Source organism: Micropterus dolomieu, linkage group LG03, assembly GCF_021292245.1.
Source record: "Micropterus dolomieu isolate WLL.071019.BEF.003 ecotype Adirondacks linkage group LG03, ASM2129224v1, whole genome shotgun sequence".
In the NCBI taxonomy this organism is placed as follows: Eukaryota; Metazoa; Chordata; class Actinopteri; order Centrarchiformes; family Centrarchidae; genus Micropterus; species Micropterus dolomieu.
Window position 1 is genome coordinate 19,671,596 of NC_060152.1, and position 22,311 is coordinate 19,693,906.

Consider the following 22,311-nt stretch of genomic DNA (forward strand, 5'->3'; position numbering starts at 1 on the left):
AAGTGTCCTGGTGTGTGCTGATCTGAGACCAGCCGCTGGCAGTAAAACTACTGACTTGGACTTAATCTGTGATGTACTTTCGTCTGCTAAAATAGCAACACTGGACATGGATCTTAGATTACGTTATCCTGTTCTATGTTACGTTATGTTATTCTATAGAGGCTATTTTATAAACTCAAAAGGGCAAAATGTAAAATAATGCGTTTAAAAGTCAAAATGGTTAAGACCAACATCTTGAAATATCTTGTCTGTGTTACAATTTATCGACACACCTAGCTCAAACTAAATTCAAACCCTGCCACCTTCTGGTGACATACAGGCAACAAAAAGCCACCGTTTTGAGGAGCGTTTTCATGACAACACGACCATACTGAGGCTACACAAGTGAAAACTGAAGCAATGTATTGTTCGGGAGTCTGAAACCTATCACGAGGGAACCGTCCATTATAAAAACATTTTCAGTGCTTCCTTTGGGGTGGAAAACATGTTCCTGAAGCCTGAAAACTTTCAGCAAATGCAATGCCATGGCTCAGAGCCGCTCAAACCGAGCCGTGCACTCGCACATAAGAGCAGTTTGACCGATTTACACATCGCGTGCGAACTAACTGCTTCTCGTGACAGCGGGACAGATGCTTCTCACTGCAGGAAGCAGCACGGCGCATGCTCTTGTGCCTCTCCGACAAGCGAAGGATGAATTATCCCCTGCTGTAAAACGGTAAGTAAAACTATGTCAATATTCTTTAAAGTAGCAGGCTGTGTCTTTTAGAGCTTTAATATAGACCCAGTGTTTTTTGCGCACCCTCTGTGGAACAGGAGCGCGCGCAGTCGCACAGTTTTTGGCCGGGGTGTGCGTGCTGCCGCACCAACAGACGTCAGTTTGAGTGGGTGAAGGAGGGCGAAAGGCACGCAACTGTCCGTGTTGGAGTTGGTGAATTCAGCAAGGGCTACTTCATATAGTGTGGAATTTGTTGATCACTTTATTGTAGTCTGCTCTTCACTACATGGAAAGGTAGCCTGTTTTGTCTCTCTACCGTGGATTTATCCAAACACACAGTTTGTAAATTCATTTCTCCATTTCTCTCTGTGATTTTTTCGACCGGTATGCCTCAGCTGCTGCGTGTGTAGGACTGAAGGAATATGATGGACAGAATCATACTAAAATGAATACAGTGTCAACTTATTAGTTATTATCCTTTAACTGTTACCCAGGAGGGAATTAACATTTCTTGTTTTTCCAATACCTATTGCTCATTGATATAGTCCAGTGGACAGTTTATTTACATTTGACCCAATTAAAATGTGTCTATATGCTATAAATTATATTATACCTATATTTCCAGTAATTAAGGACATGCATTCACTTTATAATTCATAATTTAAAATCGAACCCTCACAGTGATTGTGTAGGATATACTACATTCTCAACATTATGACAGCACACAAAAAGAAATAACTGTCTCTGGAGACTGATATCAAAACTTCCACAGATTACATTTGCTCAACAGATCTTTTATTTGAATCATATATGTGGCAAAAGTATTTGCCTAAATGCAACAAGGTTGCGTAACACAGTACTGATTTGATTTGAGAATTTCTCTCTAAATAGACATAAAAACAGAATGACAGAACATTGCACCTGTTTAGCCCACTGTATTTATTATATACCATTTTTACAATTCAGGGCTTATAATCCAGGTTTTAGTTAAAACTTTAATCTTTTGTCCCATCATCTAGGATATGTGTGTTCTCAAGAGCAATGTAGGAAGCAAGGCCTGTTCGTGTGAGGATTATGTCATTTTAAGCCCACTGAGGATTCATTTCTACAACAGTTGCATGCCAGAAAAGACCGATGTGGTGGATCTAATTGACTTGTGTGTGCAATTTAAATAGCATCACTGCCTGCTTGTGTGTGATCTGGATGTTAACATGCATGCTCGGCTCTCTCTACGTGCAGCTCTGTGGGGAGGGGTGATGGCGGGTGCTGAGGTCACTGTGTCTTCAGGGGATCTCATGGCGTTGAAGGAAGAGGAAGGGGAGTCCAGTGGCAGTAACCATAAGACTCAAGTCATCCTGCACCTGCAGCCCATCTTGCATGGGTAACATGGCTTATATCATTAAAGGGCCATTAAATGGCTTGCATTTGCTGTGTGACAAAAAAGAGAGGCAAATGTAAATGTACAGACAGATTTGGGTAAATGTAGACAGATTTTTTGCATGTTAATAAGAAATAGGCTTCTTTCTTATACTAAGCTAATATTACGACATCATTCTACATAAATGGTGTTCATATCCAGTTTAATGCAGGCTTAAGCCAAAGAAAACATCAGTAAGCTATGTGGAGAAAAAAAGGTTAGACGTGCTGTGGCTATTCGCATATTATACTGTGAAATTCATAACTATTCAACTCTGTCATTCAGCTGGCATGCAACAATTATTCTGTTAAATGAATCTGTCGGCCTCTGCAGGGTAAATGGTGACATTGCTGACACTGGCACTACAGTCTTGGCCATTGAAACACATCATGGTACGTGAAATGGACATTTCCCTCCCTGCTGACATTAATCTACTCAGACACACAAAGACATATAAAATCAAAAATGTATTTAATACATTGAGTGTATTATGTGCACTAATGAATCTCTCACAGTGTATTTCAAGCTGTACTATTATTTAACAAATATGAATTATTTAAGAATATTGATAAACCTCCCGTGGTGCGAGGATGGACTTTTGATTTTGTTGTCAGATGATTCTTATGTTATGTTTATTTGCACCCAGGCAGGTATTATTGTTAATACAGTGTACTTAATTAAACTTTGATTAATAAACCTTATTGTTTTGCTGTTGAGTGTATCATACAATTCCACACTGTAGTGTTTATGTTTTTGGCTTGTAATCTTTAGAAGACAGTGAAGCAGAAGGAGAGGAGATCGAGTACGGCTACCCCATCACCTGTGGAGACAGCAGAGCCGTTCTACTGTTTAAGAAGTTTGTGTGCCCTGGAATCAACATTAGATGTGTCAAAGTAAGTTGATTTTTTTAGTGTGATTAAAATGTGGTGAATTATTACTTTATCAGTACTATAGAATCACTTAGTAAAACCTTCCTTACTCAACCAGACGTGATTGTGTTCACATCTTGTGTGTTGTATCTGTTTTAGTCTTCTGTCCACATACTTGGCTTTCATAAATGCATATATTGTGTTGTCTTCTTCTCTTACAGTTCAATGACCAGCTCATCAGCCCAAAGCAGTTTGTACACCTGGCAGGGAAAGCCACTCTGAAGGACTGGAAAAGGGCCATCAGACTGGGAGGGGTAATGCTCAGGTACACTTAGTTAGAAAGTAAAGAAAAATAATTTTCTTCCTCATAGCTGCTTGGGAGACACACACATGCTAACTGTAAATCTGAATGGTTTTTAAGGGAGTCTTTCACATTACTTTGTTGCATTGAGGTTAAAGTGTCAGACCTTAAACAACTCTATCTAATGCAATCAGCAGTATATTTGATTCACATAATTTGCACTTGTGTGAAGTCTGTCTGTGTTGGGGTTTGCCAGTACATTCCAGAGGTAGTCGGTAAGCGGCATTATTATGATAACAGGATCAAATAACACGCAAGCAAGCTGCTGAGTGATCCCTCTTACCCCTTTATCATGTTTGCACTTGTTCTTGGTGTTACAGTGAGTCAATATACCAACTCAATAGGCAATATCTGCTCTTTTTATCTGTATTCCTCTAGAGGTCAGATCAATGGGCTTTGTGTCAGACAAACCTTTGGGAAGCTATCGGGATTGTTCAACAAATTCAATTCATTCTTTAACACCCTTCTGCAGCTGATGTTTCCTTGGACACTCTGGAGTGCTCTTTTAAATCTGCTTCTCCCAATGCAGGAAAATGATGGACTCTGGCCAGATAGATTTCTACCAGCATGAGACCGTGTGCAGCAACACCTGCCGCAGCACTAAATTCGACGTGCTGATCAACAGCACGCGGCTTCCTCCAGGGACCTTAGTGCAGCCAAGCCCGTCGTGTCTGGCTTTCGACCCTCTTGGAGGACAGGTGCCTCCCCTGGCAGGTAGATTTCAGTTGGCATGTTGTGATGTTTTTTCTCCCACATATGGTTAGGGCTGCTGTTTTATTTTATCATATCATTGAGATAATGCAGATAAAAACCAGGACATGATTTATCTGGAATAATGAAACAATAATAGTCATTTCTGACATACGCTGTTGGAGCTCAAGGACCGGAGGGAATTAGGAAATGAGCTGAACATCACATACCTTCAATAATGCACCAGTTTCCTCACTGGTTACTCAGTGAGGAAACTGGTGCATAGAAAACCACAGAAAACCCTAACCCCTAACTCTAACACCCCGGTGGAAAACTTCTCTCTGCCCACTCCCTCTGCCTACTCACATTCAATGGTAATATGAGATGTTTATGCGCTATTTACAGTATATCCCTTTTTGTTTTAATTTCAGGAGTGGTTGTACATGATGCAGCAGAGGTTGAGGAGCCTTTGGAGGAGAAGTTCAACACAACAGCAGAGAGGAGCCCTGGTCTAGCCTGGCCTGTAAATCCCACAACAGCCAATGGGCATGCTGCAAAGAGAAAGAGGGCTGACACTCCTGGTAAATACAAGACACATTTTTATTAGTTTTGGGTTATGTAAGACAGAACAGGATAAAGAAGCATTGGTACGGAGAAAAAGGCTCAGAAATGGGTTGAGCGAGACAAATATATGGACTGAAATCAGAATCAGAATCACAAGGAGCTTTATTGCCAAGTAGTGTTTTACACGTACAAGGAATTTGCTTTGGCGACACGTCTACACATAGACAAACATACAGCTGACATAAATAAATGTAGAAATATATAAATATGGAATAGACAAATGCAAGTTATACAAGAATAATAAAAGAATAGAGAAAAATAATACAACTATTTGCAGAGAAAGAACAATGTAACAATTAACTTTTTTTAGGACACTTTTTTAAAAAACAAGAAAATAAGAACCCCCTCTATACTTAGCCTTATTTAGCACTTATCCTGAAATATAGGTTGCAAACTTTTATCATCTACTAGAAATGTGTATTTTCTCACAGAAACAGCAATAGTGGGCCTGCGCTTGCACAATATCCTCCACAGCAAGAAACTATTAGGAATATGGTCTGTAATCCAGTGGTATAAGGCAGTTTTGTATTGGCACGTGGAAGTCTCATGTCTCCCCACCAAATCTCTATAAAGTGATATGTTAAAACCTCCACTGCAAACTCATGGAATCATGGAAGTTGCATTTACTTCTGGTTTTAACTACTTTGTCAGCTCACCAAGGGCAATGTCCTGGAGGATGAAACCCATTTGGAAAGTGTATTAAGATACCTTTTTTTATTTTGTGAGGAGGCACAGATTCAGCCCACTGACCTTCAGTCCTCCAGAGGCCACACATTCTAAGACATCTCCTTTAAAGGAGGCGTTCCTTTTGCAACACTGTATCACTGAAGGATAAAAATATTACCTGATGAGGAAAAGCAATGCAAGATTTAGACTTAAATTTCAACAGTCATTGTAGCTATTCTTAATAAAAAAATCAACAGAAAAACAATGACAGCTGTGAATATTAACATCCGTCTACTTGCAGTCAGTCAGTCCCTTGTGTCATGCCTCTTGCAGCCACTGCTGCTTGACACCTCTGATACACTGAGCCAATGAACCTCTGAATTTGCAGACTGGCCTTAAAAAGTTGCTGACCACTGTTAGGCAGAGAGTCACATCCTTTTACATTATCATCGACGGCATCTGACATTTGTAAGTGTGGCTTTTTCTTGTGGGGACCTACGATTTGTTTTTTTTTTTAAAGGTGACCTTATTAGGCATTATTCCAGCTGGACCACAGTCGGTAACTTAGCCTCAAGCGATCTTTTGTGTGAATGACAAATTGCAGTGCCTTACTGCACAAGCGGTGTTTCCTTGTCGCAGGGCTTAAAACTAATTGGCAACTATCAGTAAACGTACTCGGCCAAGAGCTACGCTCCTCAATCTTCAAATGTGTGTCTTTCCATTAGTGTATATTCCCGACATGAAGAAATACATGAATTTAGCTTCAGATAGCTGTAAATGAGTTTTAGAATATTTTTGGTGGGCATATTACATTTATCTTGCCAGACATTTAAGCAAACATGAAAGTAGACGCATATCACTCTAATATACTCAACCTCTGCTTTGCTCAATTTTGTATAGATCCCAAGTGATTTTTCAGTCTCCCCCCAATCTGCCCTGTCCTGCTTTCTCTCCTCGCAGAGCGCCTCTTTTCCAACCCATTTTCCTACTCTTTCCTCTCTACCTCTATCACCCATTTAACATCCGCTCTCCAAGTGCTGCACCTCTCCCATTTCCTCTATCTCGTTAAATCTTTTTTTTCATTGTTTCTCCAGCCCTGACACTTCTTCCTGCATTTCCCTCCTCAATTTATTACTCTCTTTCAGTCCTTTAACTCTCCTCAAATCTCACTTCCAGACATTTCCCTGCCTCCATACTCCATCTCATTTATCCCACATTTCTTATTTATTTTGTTTTGCCTTTTCTTCCCATTGGGTGCAATATCTTTTTCTCACACATACACAAATCCCTTCTCGTGCCTATACCAGTTTCTCTTATTTCTCTGTGGCACATTTTTAAATGGAAAGATAAACAAGCACACATACACAGAGTCCCCCATATATCTTAATAATGTCCCATCTAATTGACCTTTTCTAGATGGAGTATTGAGCCTGTGGAAGGGTGTGGCAGACTCAGGGCTGATGGGGGATGTCCTGTCCAGTCTCCAGACTGAATTAATAGCCACTCTTAAAGGAGTGGAGGTTCGCAGCAAGAGGGCTAACCTGCAGGAGACAGGTGAGTTCCCACAGTGGGACCTGGCTAACCGCTGGACTGTGAAAATAATTGCTTTAAATGTAGTAAAATGTCAGTTAGGTTAAAAAAATGTAATGTAAATGTAATTTTAAAAATGGTTCCGCCAGCTAAATCTGGTTTGAGAAGGATATCAATGGACATTGATTTAAAAAAAGTGATTTGATGTGGACAACCTTGACTTTTGATTATTTTGTTTTGCCAGATGCCGTCATTCTTAATTCCCTGTGTAAGATGTTTGGGCTTTTAGACTCAGTGAAGCAAGCTCTGGACCTGAGGCGGAGCCAGGGTGAAGAGAACAAAACCCATAACAATGGTTTTGGTGAGAGAGCTGTTGAAGACAACACACAGTATATAGAGTGAAATCCTAGTCAATTGTACAAACTAATATCCTGTTTTTTATTAGTGTTGGATGAGATCTTGGAGGACCGGAGCGAGCAGGGTTGTAATAGAAGCACCTCTGACAAAATTCAGTCCCTGAAACACCTACAACCTCAGCGTCACAGCCTGCCAAACAGCCAAACCCACAACTTGCTGTGCCCCATCAAAACAAGCCCAGTGATCCAGCCTCTCCCTGTTAAGGGTCTGTCTGCTGCATCTTACACTCAACCCACCATCAACCCTCATCTCTTCAACCGTTTCTCTGCCCCCGCTGGCCAGCGTCACCATGCCGGAGCTGGCAGGGCAGAAGGGGACGGACATAGTGCCAAGCTGGAGAGGGATGAGCTCAGCGAGACGGGTAACCAGGAGAATCTTCACAGGTTTGGACCGGATCGCGAGAAAGACGACACCTCAGGGATCCACAAAGAGCCTGGACAGAGAACTGTTAAGTTTAAAGAAGACCCTCTCCTTAGAAGTGAGGCAGTAGAGGAGACAGCGGGCTTGCATGACATTGAAAAGGTTGTTATAGGAAGAAAGGCATCAAAGAAACATAAAAGTAAGTGAGGATGAGATCCCAGTGCTGGACTAGGTGAGGGAATGTGCCTGGGAACTGAAGACTAAAAAGGGAAAAGATTAAAAAACATTACTTTGTCAAACTGTACTTTTCTTTCTTGTATACTCATATATATAGTGTGGTTACTTCACTTGTGGTTACTACAGCTGTGTTACAGGAACAGATTTGTTCTTGCATTTGGGTTGTAAATAACATATTCAAGAAGAGCATTTTGGACCTGCTTTTCTAACTTTTTAACAATGGAAAACACAGAGCTGAAATGATTAGTTGATTAATTGATTTTGACAATTAATTGGCAACAATTTTGATAATCATAAGTAATCAATCAATAAGTAATTTTCTAAGCAAAAATGACAAACATTCACTGGCCTCAGCTTCTTAAAGGTGAATATTTGCTGATTTTCTTAGTCTTACCTTGGACCAATATTTTGCTTAACTTTTGGCTTTTTTGGCTAGTTTATTTATTATATTTATAGCCCAGAAGTGGTTGATCAAGACAATAATCAGCAGTTTAACTGAAATAAAAAATGAAAGCCCTAAGATGCCTGTCAGATGTCTGTAAATAAAATATTTGTTTTTATTTATGATCTCGATTATGTCTCTTGTCTCGGCATTCGTGAGACATTTTTCCCTCATACTTTTATAATTCATTTCTAAGACTATTTGTAATTGAAAAGACAGATTTTGTGAGTTACACTTGTGTGTTGAATTTAATATCATTTGGGTTTTGTTAAAGGCGTGTATTTAGGCCCTTGTTAAAGTGCCAGACTTGCCTAAAATCTATGCACCAGACACTCACTGTCTGAACAATACATTGTTCTTAATTATGTATAAAGTAATTATTGTGACTGCTGACATGCTGTTGGTTTAAACAGGGTGCTGTTTACTAACATGTTGCAAATACATAATCTTTACTCTTTTCCTTTTCTTTGTCATAGACAAAATATAAAGGAGGAAAATATGTTATGCACATGAGATTATGATGAAAAGGACAATGGTGGTACAAAATGATCTTGTAAGATAATAAAACATTTTTAAACAAAAAAACATTACATTTGATTTGTGCTTAAGAGCTAATTTTGCCATTGTTGATGAGATTTGTGAATACTGGTAGTTCACTGACTTTGTGACACTGAGACAGAGAGTGCTCACTGCAGCAAGCCAATATATTAGGCACACAGAGCGAGGTTCTTCTTATTCTTCACGTGTTGGTGTTAATTTGAGAGTTCAGCAAACATCTGATGTGAATAATTGTTACTTCATTTCCATTCATAAACACAGAAGTTAATTGGTATTCCAACAGGAAGTCACACAGGAGAAAACTGCTGCTCTGTGGGTGGCTAAGTTCACCTTACAAGCATGTCAGACTTCAATAACAGATGTCAAACAATATTTTTTTTTTGACAGATGATTGAAATCGACCTTTGTAATATCACTTTTTGGTGTGTGGCCTGTAGTGCGCCATCCTCCAAAGTTTCCCCCAACAGATTTTAGCATAGCAGCACTTTTCCGCCCTGTGATTCTCTGTTCATTTACTTGTGAAGCGCCATGGTGCATGCCAAGGCCGTGTGGTAGACAGTGATGGTTTGATAGCTAGCCTGTGAAAACTTCCCTCAGAACTGTAATGATATGTTATTATAAATTCACGCACAACACTGCCTGTGCAGATGTAGTTGTTTGTTAGGGGTCATGAGTGGCAGCTGATAAAACACTGCCGGCATCCCTGCTGATGCTTGCCCTGTTGCTGGATTTGAACAGTATTTTGCAACATCCTGTTAGGTTCACTGCAAATCAAACAATCATGCAGTTGAATGGATTCAGACCAAAATAATACCAGTTTAAATAAATTGTTACTCTGTGCCTTGAATACCGGGGCACAAAATGGCTGCCATGCATCAAGCAGGTGTAATTACAGGTGTTAGCTTGACATACGCTGTGCTCCGTTGGTTAAATTAAGTAATTTGCAGAGCAATCCATCGTTCATCTGTCATTCGGGGGTAACAACATTAGAGACTGAGACATGCAGTCATGTTGGAAGCCTTAGATGCGTCTGTTGGCCCCCTTTAATTTAATCCACCACTTTAACGTTCACACACGACAACAAAATGAGTGATGAATACCCTGCATAATGGCATCTTGATCCAATTGGGATTCCTGGAGCCATAGCTAAATGTGTCAGCCGAGCCATGTTTTAACACCAGCTTGGTGCATGAGGAGTTGCTGCAGCATCAGCACTTGTGCAAGATGTTCAATTTCAAAGGTGAATCTCTGAGCCTGTGTAATGTAATGATACACGAGAGGACACCTTGCAGGGTGTGACCAGTGGCCCACAACTCATAATCAAATACACAACTCTAATGCTTCTAAACATGTTAAATAGGGCTGTGACATGACAGTGGCTTTTTAGACATGTCTACAGGAAGATGTTTACATTTAAGTTTACACATTAAATTTAATCTGAGTGGTTTCTGGCAGGTATTCTCCACCAAACTTGGCCAGCAGCGGGTAGAGAAGAAAACCTCATCAAATGCAAATTCAATGCACACAACAACACAATTTATGTTGATATATGCTTTGCACCTGTCACGAGGAGGTGTGAAGGCATGCTTACCTGTCTGTTCTGTGACTATAAGACTGTAAAACAGCAGCTAATATGAGAAATACATTTTTTCCCCAGTAAAACATTAGACCTCAAATGGCTGATATGATTTTAAAACATGAGAACGACTATATCATTGTTAATGCAAATGTGAGAAATTACCGGAAGTATTTTCTCATCCTGTTGTTGTCAGACTGATAATCCTGTATCTGTGCTGCTGGGTGCAAGGTGACAGCTGTGAGGAGCTGCTGGGCAGTGAAGATTAAGTAACTTCTCATTAAAATGAAGCCAAATGGATGAAAAGGCAGAGAAGGAGATCCTTGTCCCTGTCTCCACAGATACGCGCCAACACACATAGACACATGTTTCAGTCACATAGACGGACATCACCCTGATTTACATGTAGGCTATTCACTGCAGATTTATCCTCACCCTTAACCACAACAGTCCTATCCCCATTTGAAGTCTTAATCCTAAAATGCATTGTTTTTATGCTTCTATACTCACAGACTCACCATCACAAAGACATGCCTGACCTCAATTCAAACCCCAAACTATACCCTATAACCTAAATCTAATACTTTGAAACCTAACACCTTAAAAATACACTTTTAACCTCAAACAACCCTTAGCCTATAAGAAGTAGGGACAGGCAAAAACGTCCACATGTTCCAAAAATGGCCTCACTTTTACGCCTAAAACTACTCTTGGTCCCCACAAAGACACAAGTATAAGACCAGGCACACACACACACACACACACACACACACACACACACACACACACACACACACACACACACACACACACACACACACACACACACAGACACAGTCTGGGGTTTGCTTGGCAGACGTTTGAATACCAGAGTGTCGCTGCTGGACTCGGCCGCTTGGAGTCGCCCGGCTCATACTTTGTGTCCACTGAGAAGTGGAGGCTGGGAAGCAAAGTGGGCTTGAGAAAGAAATCTCTTCCCTGAACTGTTTACCCTGACGTCAGTTTGCAGAACTAGCTCTGCCCTGTCTCCCCGAGTGTCTCTGAAACTCCACTCAGTGAGAATTGGGGGAGTAGATGGGCTCGTCTCTACTACTTGCGCGCCCGGACCTCACGGAGTGAATGAAATGATTTCTTCTGCACATTTAAAGTGGACTAAAACAGCTACACGATGAACACCTGCGCCTTTCTGTTGATTTTGACTGTTCAGATCTACGCCGATGGCATTGAGGGGCCAACAGGTAAGGCGCATATTCATCTCGATCTCCTCAACGCAGTTGGGAAGTTTTTAAATGTGGATCCAACTCCGCTGAAAGCAAAAGCGTAGCGAGTCTGGCGAAGATGCCAACTTTGTGCCCCATTTCCCTAACATGTTACTGCGTTTATCTGAGGCTTACCGCTGCTTCCAGTGACTTCCTAATGGGACAATGTTAATCCTCCCGAGGGAAAATAAAATTAATTATTTAATAACTTCGTAAACTATAGTAGCTATTAAGTTTTCTTAGTGCCAGACAAACTCCTGCAAACAATGTTGGTTATTTAAGAGGACCGGGTTCTGGGAAAGCTCCCATTTCCCAAAACAGCACAGTCCGCTGCGCTACGCTGCTTCTGCCTTTTTGTTATAGCGCAATCAGATTTAAAGGCGCCAGGTAGCCCAAAAGGTGTTAAACACTGTGATCCAAAGTTAGATATCAGTTCAACCCCTTAAAACGGAAGGAAAGACACTCATACGACCTTCAGGCAATTTAAGCTAAACAATATTTGTGAGCATTCACGCTCCCAAGTCCCAACAGCCTGAACCAATCTGTGATGACATCCAGAGACCAAAACCTGGAGCTGCTCCACACTGCCGTTGGGTTGGAGAGTCGTATACAGAGTGACTCCTTAAAAGTTGACATCCCAGTGTGGTTCTAGGCATTGCAATGCCTATTGATTTTTAAACGAAAATCTGCATAATAACATAATTCCACTGTGGGGAAATAGACAGATTGACTCTCAAAGCTGCTGGATGTTTTTCTCCTGATGTGATGAGCTGCCTTTGGTCTAGCTGTAGAAGAAGACATATTTGTGGTCATAAATCAGCTCCACATCTTCCAGCATGAGGAAAATGACACATGTTCACATATTACTTGGTTGGCCAAGACTTCTTAAGAGTGCTCTTTTCTGTTTTGTGTGAAAACAAGCTGGATTCTAGCATGTTGAGAATGTGTTTTTATTTTCAGATGATGATCAAAAGCCTGCAATTTCTTAAATTGTTCCCCAGAAAATACTATTTTCCTATTTAATTTTCACAGTAGTGTTTCAGCGGGATAAATAAGCCTTTCCAAATTTGAATATCATCCATATATCAGAGAGATGGAAAGAGACAGACACATTGGGGACAAATAAACGTCTTTCATAGGAATCTGACACAGACCTTTTCATGTTTTCAAAATCTGCTTTTATTCACTGAATTCTATTAGTAATTTATGCAATGTTCTTACAGCGCAGTAGATTGGATAGTTTTTTTTTTCTAAAAGCTAAAGTGGATCTCCTTGTCATACACACACATACATATTTTGACCCATGTAACATAAAACCAGGTTAATAAGGCAGTAATATTGGTAACATTTACACTGCAGGCTGCTTCAACACTGTATAACAATGCGGCACAGTGTTTGGCACATGTTGGAAAAAAAGCCTGATTGTATTGAGATCACAAGGAGGTATTTTTCATTGACATTTGGCTCATATTTGTGTTTCTCACCAGCGGGGCTCCTGTTTCATGATAAATTGGGAAAACTCAGTGTAACACTTGTATGTATATGTAACTGATTGTGAAAGAGGCAACAACAACAACAACATAAAAAACAACAAAAAAACCCAACGAGAAAACCATGCAAGCAGAATGTGTATCGTCAACAGCTGAATGGAGCAGATCATTAAGAGGAATGGGCTGAGACATATGAAGGATTAAATCACACACAGGTAATTAAAAGAGCTGAATGGAACGGTGATGCCTCACCACGGCTGCGTGAGAGTGTCTATCAGTGTACACGGTGTGGGTTTTTTAGTTTGTTAACTGGAGTGTTGCAAGCTTCGCCATCTGCTCTACCTTCTACCTTCCTCATTAGCCTCTAATAGTTAACACTGCTAGTTTTTGGGGCCTTGTCTGATCCCCTTGGCCTGGCGACCATCTCCACCTGCCTACATCCTTTAGGAGGAGAATTTAAGGAGCATATATGCAGCCTTGACTCCCACAGTCTTCAGTGTCTCCTGTGATTAACACTCTGGCTTTATTTCCGTGGTTGTGTGAAGACCACACCATAACCTTGAATGCTTAATAACAATTAAGACGGCACTCCTTTGGGGATTTCTTGCCTTTTTCACCCGATCTAATCCATATTTTCCATAACTCTTATGGTGCGGTGGGTCTAGGCTGTCAGTTCAAGGGAAGTGAAATTATTAGAGACTATGAAATATGGAGGCTCTCTGCTGCATGGGACTGACTGCAGTGAGGTTGATAAGAGGAAAACACATTTGCATCATATTTGCTCAGACACAAAGAGGTTATGAACATGATAGGCCTGTTTCCGGGTATGTCTATGTGTTTTTCATTGTGCGAAGCCCAATATCACACTTTAACTCCTCTGTTGTCTCTTGTGAGAATTGAATGTATGTTCACTTACCATCTGTCTCCTCTATTAGCAGCAAATGTTGTCAACTGAGTGGTGTAATTATCATGGGTCTCGTGACTCAATTCCCAGTTTGATCTAAAGGCAGAAGATCCTTTTTTGCTAATTTCAGTGAATAAGATAACACTTGGATCGAGATGAAAAGGACTGTGAAGCCCAGACTGTCTAGTTAAAGCATGGCATGCAATGAATAATACTTTAGAGCTACAAGTTTACACTGCATAAACACCAGCAGCAGTACTGGAAATCGTAACATAAGACCACCAGCACATAAAGGAATTAGAGCTGCAGTGATCAAATAATCTTCTTAGTCATTTTTAAGCAAAAATGCCAAACATTTGCTGTTTTGATGTTTTTTCTGTCATACTGAATATCTGTGAGTCCAGACATTTGAAGAGCATTTTCTAGACAAAACCCTCCCACATATACAGACATTAACAGGTGCACTGACACTCTGATGAATGCAGCAAACAGACAGAAGGAAAACACAAAAGAGATTAAACAGGATCTAGAGAAGGCTCTACTTAAAAGAGGACAGATCTATTTGGTACATGACCAAAATTGTTAACATGAAACATATTTCTTCTAATCCTCTTGACACTGTTAAATTCACTTGCTGTACCAATTAAATTTTTTTTTATTGCAAAGGGTCATTATTGCTACATAATTCATCACTCTGTGCCTATTTGTAGCAGTAACATGTTGGTTCTTGAGAGTCCATTGGTTGTGTTCACTGTAATAGGCATCAAACTGGATGGGGGGGCTTGAGATGTATTTGTGAATTATTGTAGGAAAAGAAAAAAAATGTAACCATCATGTAGAAAATGTTGCCTTGCACCACAGACTTGCAGAAAATCCTCAACGTGGAAGTGTTCCCTTCAGGAGCCAGGCCACCATCTGCGGATAGAGGGTGAGGGCCGGTAGAGACTGTGCCTAAATCAGACTCCAGAAAAGACTGGTTTATTTCCATCTTTGCGGTATCACGGGCAGTAATTCAGAGAGCAGATGGAAATCTTTGCAATGAGGAGGAAGGGGATGAGGATGGGGAGATGTGAGGGTGAGGGGGAGGTGGGAGAGCTGAGAATGACAGAGGCATTTATTCAGATAGATGGTCAGGATGTTTTGTTTTCAGCTGAGGCCTCAGCAGCACCTTAGTTGGGCGAGTGTGTGCCAACCATTCTGCCTTCAGCACTTGCGCGAGTGATTAAACAGGGGGCTTATGAGAGGAGTCCTCTGCTCCGCAGTTTCTGTCTGTGATCTGTTGTAATGTGGGGCTATGTGGAGGAGAGCCACCCTCCGATTGGCTTACTCATCTCAAAAGACTGGAGGATGAAATACATCTATCTACTGTATGTGTTAAAAGAATTCTGGCAAGCGGCGTGATTGGTGCTCCGCCCAGACAGGGTCTTCTCTGTCTTGAGCTGGTGTCATTTTAATTTTCTTGTGAGGCATCTCACCTTAGCTTGTGCTGTGCTGAGTGTGCTGAGTGTGCACTTTGCAGACATTCCTTTATGCTATACTGCAGCTCATGCACATCTTGTGATTGTTGCGTTTAATTAATCCCCGAAAGCATTTTGTTGTTCTTGTTTTAATTATCACATGGTACTTTTTCTATTTCTAAATCAGTCCCTAGTTGTTTTTGTTGTTGTTAAAGGCTCTGTGAGTTGCCTGTGATTGTTTGCTCTTCAGAAAGGTCAACTTCATGTTGGGAGTCATGTTTCTAAGATAGAGAAAGAGCAGGTCGTTGCCTTTGAGAAGAGGGCAATGCCCAGAAGCAGGTTCGTTCCTGCTGTGTGTCTCTCCTCTGCCTCCTCTGCCGGCCAACAAAGAGCTCTGAAATGTTTTAGCATATTGATGACCATACAGTAAGCAACAAACGTGCTTACACTCATGCACGTTTGTTGCTTTTACAGTTTTGTGTGTATGCGTGTGCTAATCAGCATCTTTGTTCATTAGCATCTTTGCCTGTAAGAGCTGGGAGTCAGGAGCTGAAGTCTTGCCATGCAGGAAGATCCCACAGTGCTGAGTGACTCAGCTCTGACACTGATGCTAGAAGGGGCCGGAGCTGCCGCCACTATGAGCTCTTCAGGGTTGCTGTGAGACCTTCCAGCACCCTGGAAGGGATGCCAGGACTGAGAGATTTACAGTCAGCGGCCTGCCTTTTCCTTTCCACTCACAGCAACAGCCAGAGTGCAGGCTTCTCGGCTCCATCAGCCAGGTATTATTAATGCTGTATTGATCTTTCAAACTCCGGCAAGTCCATTTTACTTAAATTTCATCAAAGTGGCATCCCACTTGTGGCCTGGCAGTTTGATGTAGGAGTGGAAATTAGCCAGCCAGCCAGGACCAGCATGACGTAATGTTAGCAGCATTGTGTCGAGCAAAGGACAGGAAAAAGTAGAAATCCTCTCAAACATGAAAGAGTGAGCCTCATTTCCATAAGAAGGCCATATATATTACACATAAGGTCCAACATATCCTGTTGATGTACTGGTCTGAAATGACAGGGCTATTATACTCATTATCACTTAAAAGCATATGTTTTGCTTGAATAATGGACACAGGAATGTATCACTCGACGCAGATGGGCCAATGTTTATAGCCTGAATACGAAGGAGAATGAATCTGCGTAGCTCGGGCATGCACACAGATGTGTAATTATCCAACAAAGAAATAAGCAGGGCTCTGAGTGTTTTCTTCCCAGAGGTAGCAAGCTCCAGACTGCAAAAAGTGGGTCTGCAAGACTGATGCTGCGAGTGCTGCTCCTTATCCCTCCTGAGCAGTTTATATTTAGCCTTGCTGGCCGTGTTTCAGTGCTTTACCTTTCTCCTGTGTCAACAAAGTTAGAGCCAGATTCTTCAGGCCCTCTGTTGTGGTGTATGTAGTGTGTAACGAATGCTCAGGTCACCGGAGTCAGGGTTCAGGGTAAGGCCAGGATTGCAGTGTCGAGAGCTAACCTGTTGTAGTCCTTTGCATCTGAAACCCCCAGTGAAATCTGAACCGCTGACACTCCTCCAAAAGTCAAAACAGTCTCTTCAGGACATTTTTCTCCCTGGTGGTGTTATGGATGCAGGCTGTAGTTGTCTTTGTGCCACGACGCATGCTCTCTATAAGGGAAAGTGGTATTACTGGTTTGACCATTCCCTTTGGGCAAAGAAATATCCACTCAGAGACCCAGCCATGAACCTGAACACTTATCACCCTAATGTATCTCACACTTATTGGACTGACACTCTTTCACATAAACTTTATTAGGACAGTGGAAATTGAAGAGCATTAAAGTGTAACAGAGCATGGATAATGTCTAGTGTGCTGATTTACAAGAGCGTCGTGTTTGAGGCCTTCACAGCATGGAACCTAACGAAAAAGGAGCTCATTTAAAAAATGCCATATCTGCTCAGTTCTGTAGCTGGTAGCTTGCGTTACTCGACCCGTTTGCTGTTGTATTGTGTGCAGCACAGTCGCATGGCACGGCGGTGACACTCTGCGGTGACAGCTGCTGTTGCTGGTGGGTTATGGCAACTGTGGTAGCACAGGTGGCAGCTGGCGAAAAATCGGTCTGTGGACTGAATCCAAACATGTTGGGCACATATAACACGCATGAAGTACTTGATTCTTGATTCTTGAACAAGAAAGTGATGTTGACTACGCTCGTCTTTGGCCGGGTGACATTCATGGGGTTTCCAAGGAGTTCGTCTGGAAGTCCATGAAATTTGTAGAATTTAGAAATCTGAAGTGAAATTATAAGACTCAACCAAACTGGAATTGCAGTGACTTGAATGTTGCATGCAGTTTCATCACAGATCCATGAAGGGAAATTCCATAGTAGTCTGCCAGTTTTTATACCGATGTCATTTTTGGTATATCATGGTAGATCCTTATTCTACTCTGGATTGCAGGGGTGTTGTATTGGTGTCTTATTTAAATGTAAATAAGAAGCAGTGGATATGCAGAGTTTGGGAGTGTGCTATGATATGCTAGCAGCGCACTGACTTCTGACCGCCAGTTGAGTTGAAAGGCTTTTGTCAAGTGATGTTAGTAAAGAGAGTTCGAGAGCTTGGCCAGGCTTGGGCGCTTTGTTCTGATTCAGGTGTTGAAGTGAAACAGAACAAAAGCAGAGCCTATTGATTTCTCACACTCGCCCTGTCAGAGTCAGCTTATTGTCTTCTTCCTCCTGAAACTCTCCTTTCAATCCTACATGACCTCCCGTCACAATCCTCCTCACTTTGACATGCCACTATTTTCAGCAGTTGCTCAGGGGACCGTGAGTACCTTTTTCATGGAAAAACATCCCCTTACCCCTTGGCTGTTATACTTTGTATCGTTGTAAGACATTTCAGGGGCAAACAGTTCAGGGTTTGCCCCTCTTTACCATTTCCCTCGTGTCACAATATTCAGTTTGCACAGTTCAAATCACTCATTAACAGCTGATTCATTAAAAACGGAATCTATTATTAATTTCTTTGACAAGGTGGTATAATTGCTTAAGGGCAAAGAGATGAATGTCTATTTGCTGCCCAGTGTATTTAGACAGTGTGTGAGTCAGTTCTGCAGGGACACTAATGAAGAGAGATAGCTCCTGACCAAGAAAATATGTGCCCTTTATCTTCAGATCACTGTGCTATTATTGTGTTGCTCAGAAACAGGTACAACACAATTCCTCATAATGCCAGCATATGTACTTTAATGTTTAGGTCTGTTTATACAAACCCAGAGAGGCAATCTTCTTCTCACCTGAATGCCTGGTGGGGTGGCTGTGACAAACCTTCCTTCAGGGCACTCTGACGCTTCACAGCCCTCCAGTGCCCTGCAGGGTCCTCCTGGGCTGGTGATTGCTAAGCTGCTTGGCGTTCCTGAGAGACAGCTCGTCAAAGAGTCTGAAAGAGCTTTGTTTGTTCCTGTGCTGGCCGCCGGACTTGGCCCGCCAGCTAAGGGGAGGTATGTAATGGGGAGGTGATTGCCCCAAGAGATGAGGGGCTTATGGGCAGATTGAGGTGGGCACCAACAGGACCCAGAGCACCATCTGAGGAGCCTTTCATGTTTCCTTGTACAGTCAGGCGATGTGGATACGTTTGAAAACGCATCTGTTCTTGGCCTGTCATCCGTGCTAAGCTGGCAATGAAAATTCTCATGCGTGATTCTTAAAACGCTGGTCTCACATTGTCAAGTAAACAGTTGAAAAGGGAGCTTTTCAAAAACGCTGACACCCTCATTGTGATGTGATGTACTATAAAGCCCCTGCTCAGGGGGGGTGGGGGGGTGGGGGGCTTCGCATGCCCAGTGGAGGAGATTTTACCGCTTTTCTATTGTTTTTGGCATTTTGATCTGAATGGCAAACTTTTTCAGAACAGCCTGGAAAGACTAATGTGGACGGAAAGCTTGCATGCTATTTTCAAATAGCACAGACCTTCTGTAGCCAAAGGCAGTGCACCGTTTGTGTGTCTCACATTAGCACAAAGCCAGAAATATGCAAGAATGTCCAGGGATCCCACGGGGTGTCGTTAACAAAGAGCTTAATTCAAAACCACAAACAGAAGATTATAATAATTCTTGGCCCTTCTTGTGTGTGTGTGTGTGTGTGTGTGTGTGTGTGTGTGTGTATGTGTGGGTATTTGAGTGGGTGTTTGCGTGCATGCTGGCGAATGCCACGGTGTGTATTTTGTATATGTGGAAGGGGCAGATTGGTGATTGTTCCCACCTGAATATATGTAAATATTTGCTGAACTACGTTGGTCATTGTGAACTTCCATAAATCACGGCCATGTGGATTATTATGGAGCTTTGTTTGCCTTATTCCTCCACGGTGTGAAAATGCTAATGAAAAAATTAGCATACTGAGCTTAGGACATATTCTTCTGATGATAAATACATTGCACTGCAAAGATCAAAAAGCTGGGCTTTGCCATAGAAACAGGCTTTGGAGCCCTTCTGTGTTTAGAGAGTAGCTGGAGTACATGTCAGAGACCCCGGAGCAGGTCGGCCCTGGCCTTTGTCTGTCTGGACAGCCAGGGTAATTAAGAATCAGCTTAGGCTGGGATTATGGCTGGAAGTAGGCTGATCACAGGGGACAGGAGAAAATGCATTAAGAGAATGGTGGTTAATATGGGTATTACTCTGCTTAGCAGTGGTATCATGTGACAATAAGACAACTGACAATGGAACCCTGTTGATGCTGAGATCCCTCGCTCTGCGCTAATAGGCTTTACTGCAGATAGCTTTGTTTACACGCGGTGTGCACTCCACCTTCCTGCTTTATCTTCCCTCCTCACACATTCAAACTTTTTACAATTTGTCTCAACCTAATTAGAAAATGGTAATATTTTTCTGTACACCTCCCTGAGGCATTTTAGCTGTGTTCAGACGTATTTGCCTTACACCAGCACCTTTGAAACTGAACATGCATGATTGTTCATCTCTCTTGTGAATGCACGCACACGCACATACACACTCTTGATGTTTTTGAGATATTTTCGTGGAATGTAATTAATGTTCTCATTAACTGAGTGAACGAGCTGTAAGGCAGAACTAAAAGCCTGATACCCTCGGGTCCATGCCCTCTTCTACTTTAGGAAACATGGTTGCTGAAACAGATAGCCTGCGCTTGGCAATTGTAAGATAGCTGTTTTCCTTCTTACTCTGGCCTTTTATTGTGATCCACATGCAGGTAACCCGATGCTTTTAACCCCCGCACCACAAGTGAAGCCATTTGTTGCCCTTTAGAAAGGATATGGAACCAGGCCAGAGTGAATAATAACAATGTAGGGGGAGGGTTTATCCAAAAACAGAAAGGTTATATCAAATGGCCCACCTAATTCTTCGCATTACTTTTATTTACTATGGCCCAGTGCTTTTATTCCTGGTATGAGTCTGTGTGTATTAGAAAACATCCACCCGCAGGTGGATAGTTGGCAGAATTATCAGTGCATGACGTGACACAGCAATGCTTTGTGTTGACCTTGTTGAGAGAGGGAGCAGGGAATTGTTTTCCACAGTCTTTAAGAGCTAATCCCATCAGAGGGACTGCACAGCATGGAGGGCTAACTCAGTCACGTCTGAGGTAGCGCTGCCAGAAACAAGAGGCAGACTGGAATGTGTTTGTCTGGCTAACTTGGCTTTATTCACTGGAAGAGCAATGGAGGAAAACTCCTCCCAGACAACTTGACTTCTTAATTCCTTTTTCTGAGGCAGGATAAGGAGCGAGTGTCTGATTCTGTGAGCCTTCTTGTGTCAGTGAAGACAGGAGACAACTTTTAGTAGCGGTTTTAGGGGAGATGCAATAGTGGTTCAGACTATCATTATGGCAGATGAATTAACTAGGTTTTAGCTCACAGAGGAGGGTTCCTTGCTTCACTGGTTGTCTGTTGGCTCGGTTAGGCACATATGCTCCTTGGGGAATGGGCTCATTCAGTGCTCAGGCTATGGAACTGAGGATTTATCCCAGTCTAGTGAGTCCCTATGGCGCCACAAACTCCTTCCGAAGGATTTAAGATTGGTCTGTCCGTCTGTCTGTCTGTCTTTCTTTTTTTTTTTTTTACAAATTGGGAAGAAATATTTTCCTTTTGTTGCAATAAATATTTGTGTCTGGACCTGATGTTGATAAAGCCTGGTTGAAAAGAGTAGTGTGGGTGAAAGGTGAAGTTCAGATGAGTTATTGAGAAGAAAATGTGTTTATCACAAGTGGTGACAGTTAGAGCCCGACTGATATGGGTTTTTGGGGGCCGATGCCGATATTAAAGTGAAAAAGAGACGATTTATGAGCCGATATTTAGATTTTGAGAATGATTTGGATAGCAGACGTAGAACAGGTCGATATTGAAACTGGTATGTATGTGGGCTATAAAATCTTTTCCTAAATGAATTATTTTAAAATAGATTACAGTCTCAAAAAGTGAACACGTAAACAATTGCACATCATTAAATATTTGTTGCTGGAATGTGCAACTTTTTCAGCCACCTGTAAACAGAGAAAGTGAGAGAGAATAAGCACGTGTATTTCACTTTACACATAATCTGCCATAATTCCAATGTAGCATATTCACATCTAGTTCATCCCTTTACCAACACTCACTCTGTCTAAATCACGCTGTTAATGATACAGTGAGCTGCTGTTGAATGCATCTAATACATGACTGTCTACAACGAGGACTTTGAGATTTCATTTAACTAAGTTAAAACTAC

The 22,311-nt window shown here is 41.8% G+C and overlaps 2 protein-coding genes across 5 annotated transcripts in view; both read left to right on the top strand.

Moving 5' to 3' along the window:
* The first annotated feature begins 60 nt into the window (after nt 1-60).
* LOC123968559 (glucocorticoid modulatory element-binding protein 1-like) lies at nt 61-8,877 on the top strand. 3 transcript variants are annotated; one of them, XM_046045397.1, is made up of 10 exons: nt 61-715; nt 1,955-2,096; nt 2,466-2,524; nt 2,904-3,025; nt 3,223-3,326; nt 3,892-4,076; nt 4,484-4,633; nt 6,759-6,896; nt 7,117-7,233; nt 7,318-8,877. In XM_046045397.1, exons 2-10 carry the CDS (start codon nt 1,972-1,974, stop codon nt 7,854-7,856), a joined length of 1,539 nt encoding a protein of 512 aa, XP_045901353.1. In that variant the 5' UTR covers nt 61-715; nt 1,955-1,971; the 3' UTR covers nt 7,857-8,877. The 3 variants fall into 3 exon arrangements, with proteins under 3 accessions (XP_045901353.1, XP_045901355.1, XP_045901354.1); XM_046045399.1 differs by having other exon boundaries at nt 2,907-3,025; XM_046045398.1 differs by lacking the exon at nt 61-715 and adding an exon at nt 907-1,009.
* Nucleotides 8,878-11,479: 2,602 nt separating this feature from the next.
* Nucleotides 11,480-22,311, top strand: part of ptprub (protein tyrosine phosphatase receptor type Ub) — a 165,972-nt gene continuing 155,140 nt past the window's right edge. The window contains exon 1 of one of the 2 annotated variants that reach the window (XM_046044278.1): nt 11,480-11,700. In XM_046044278.1, the coding sequence (XP_045900234.1) occupies nt 11,631-11,700 (70 nt within the window). In that variant the 5' untranslated portion in view covers nt 11,480-11,630. The remainder of the gene's footprint in view (nt 11,701-22,311) is intronic. The other variant, XM_046044279.1, reaches the window with a different exon arrangement.

Coding starts and splice junctions, on each gene's coding strand:
- LOC123968559 (XM_046045397.1), top strand. CDS start 1,972: ATGGCGGGTGCTGAGGTCACTGTGTCTTCAGGGGATCTCATGGCGTTG. Junction 4,077..4,483: donor ACAGGTGCCTCCCCTGGCAG/GTAGATTTCAGT, acceptor TTTTAATTTCAG/GAGTGGTTGTACATGATGCA. Junction 7,234..7,317: donor AACCCATAACAATGGTTTTG/GTGAGAGAGCTG, acceptor GTTTTTTATTAG/TGTTGGATGAGATCTTGGAG.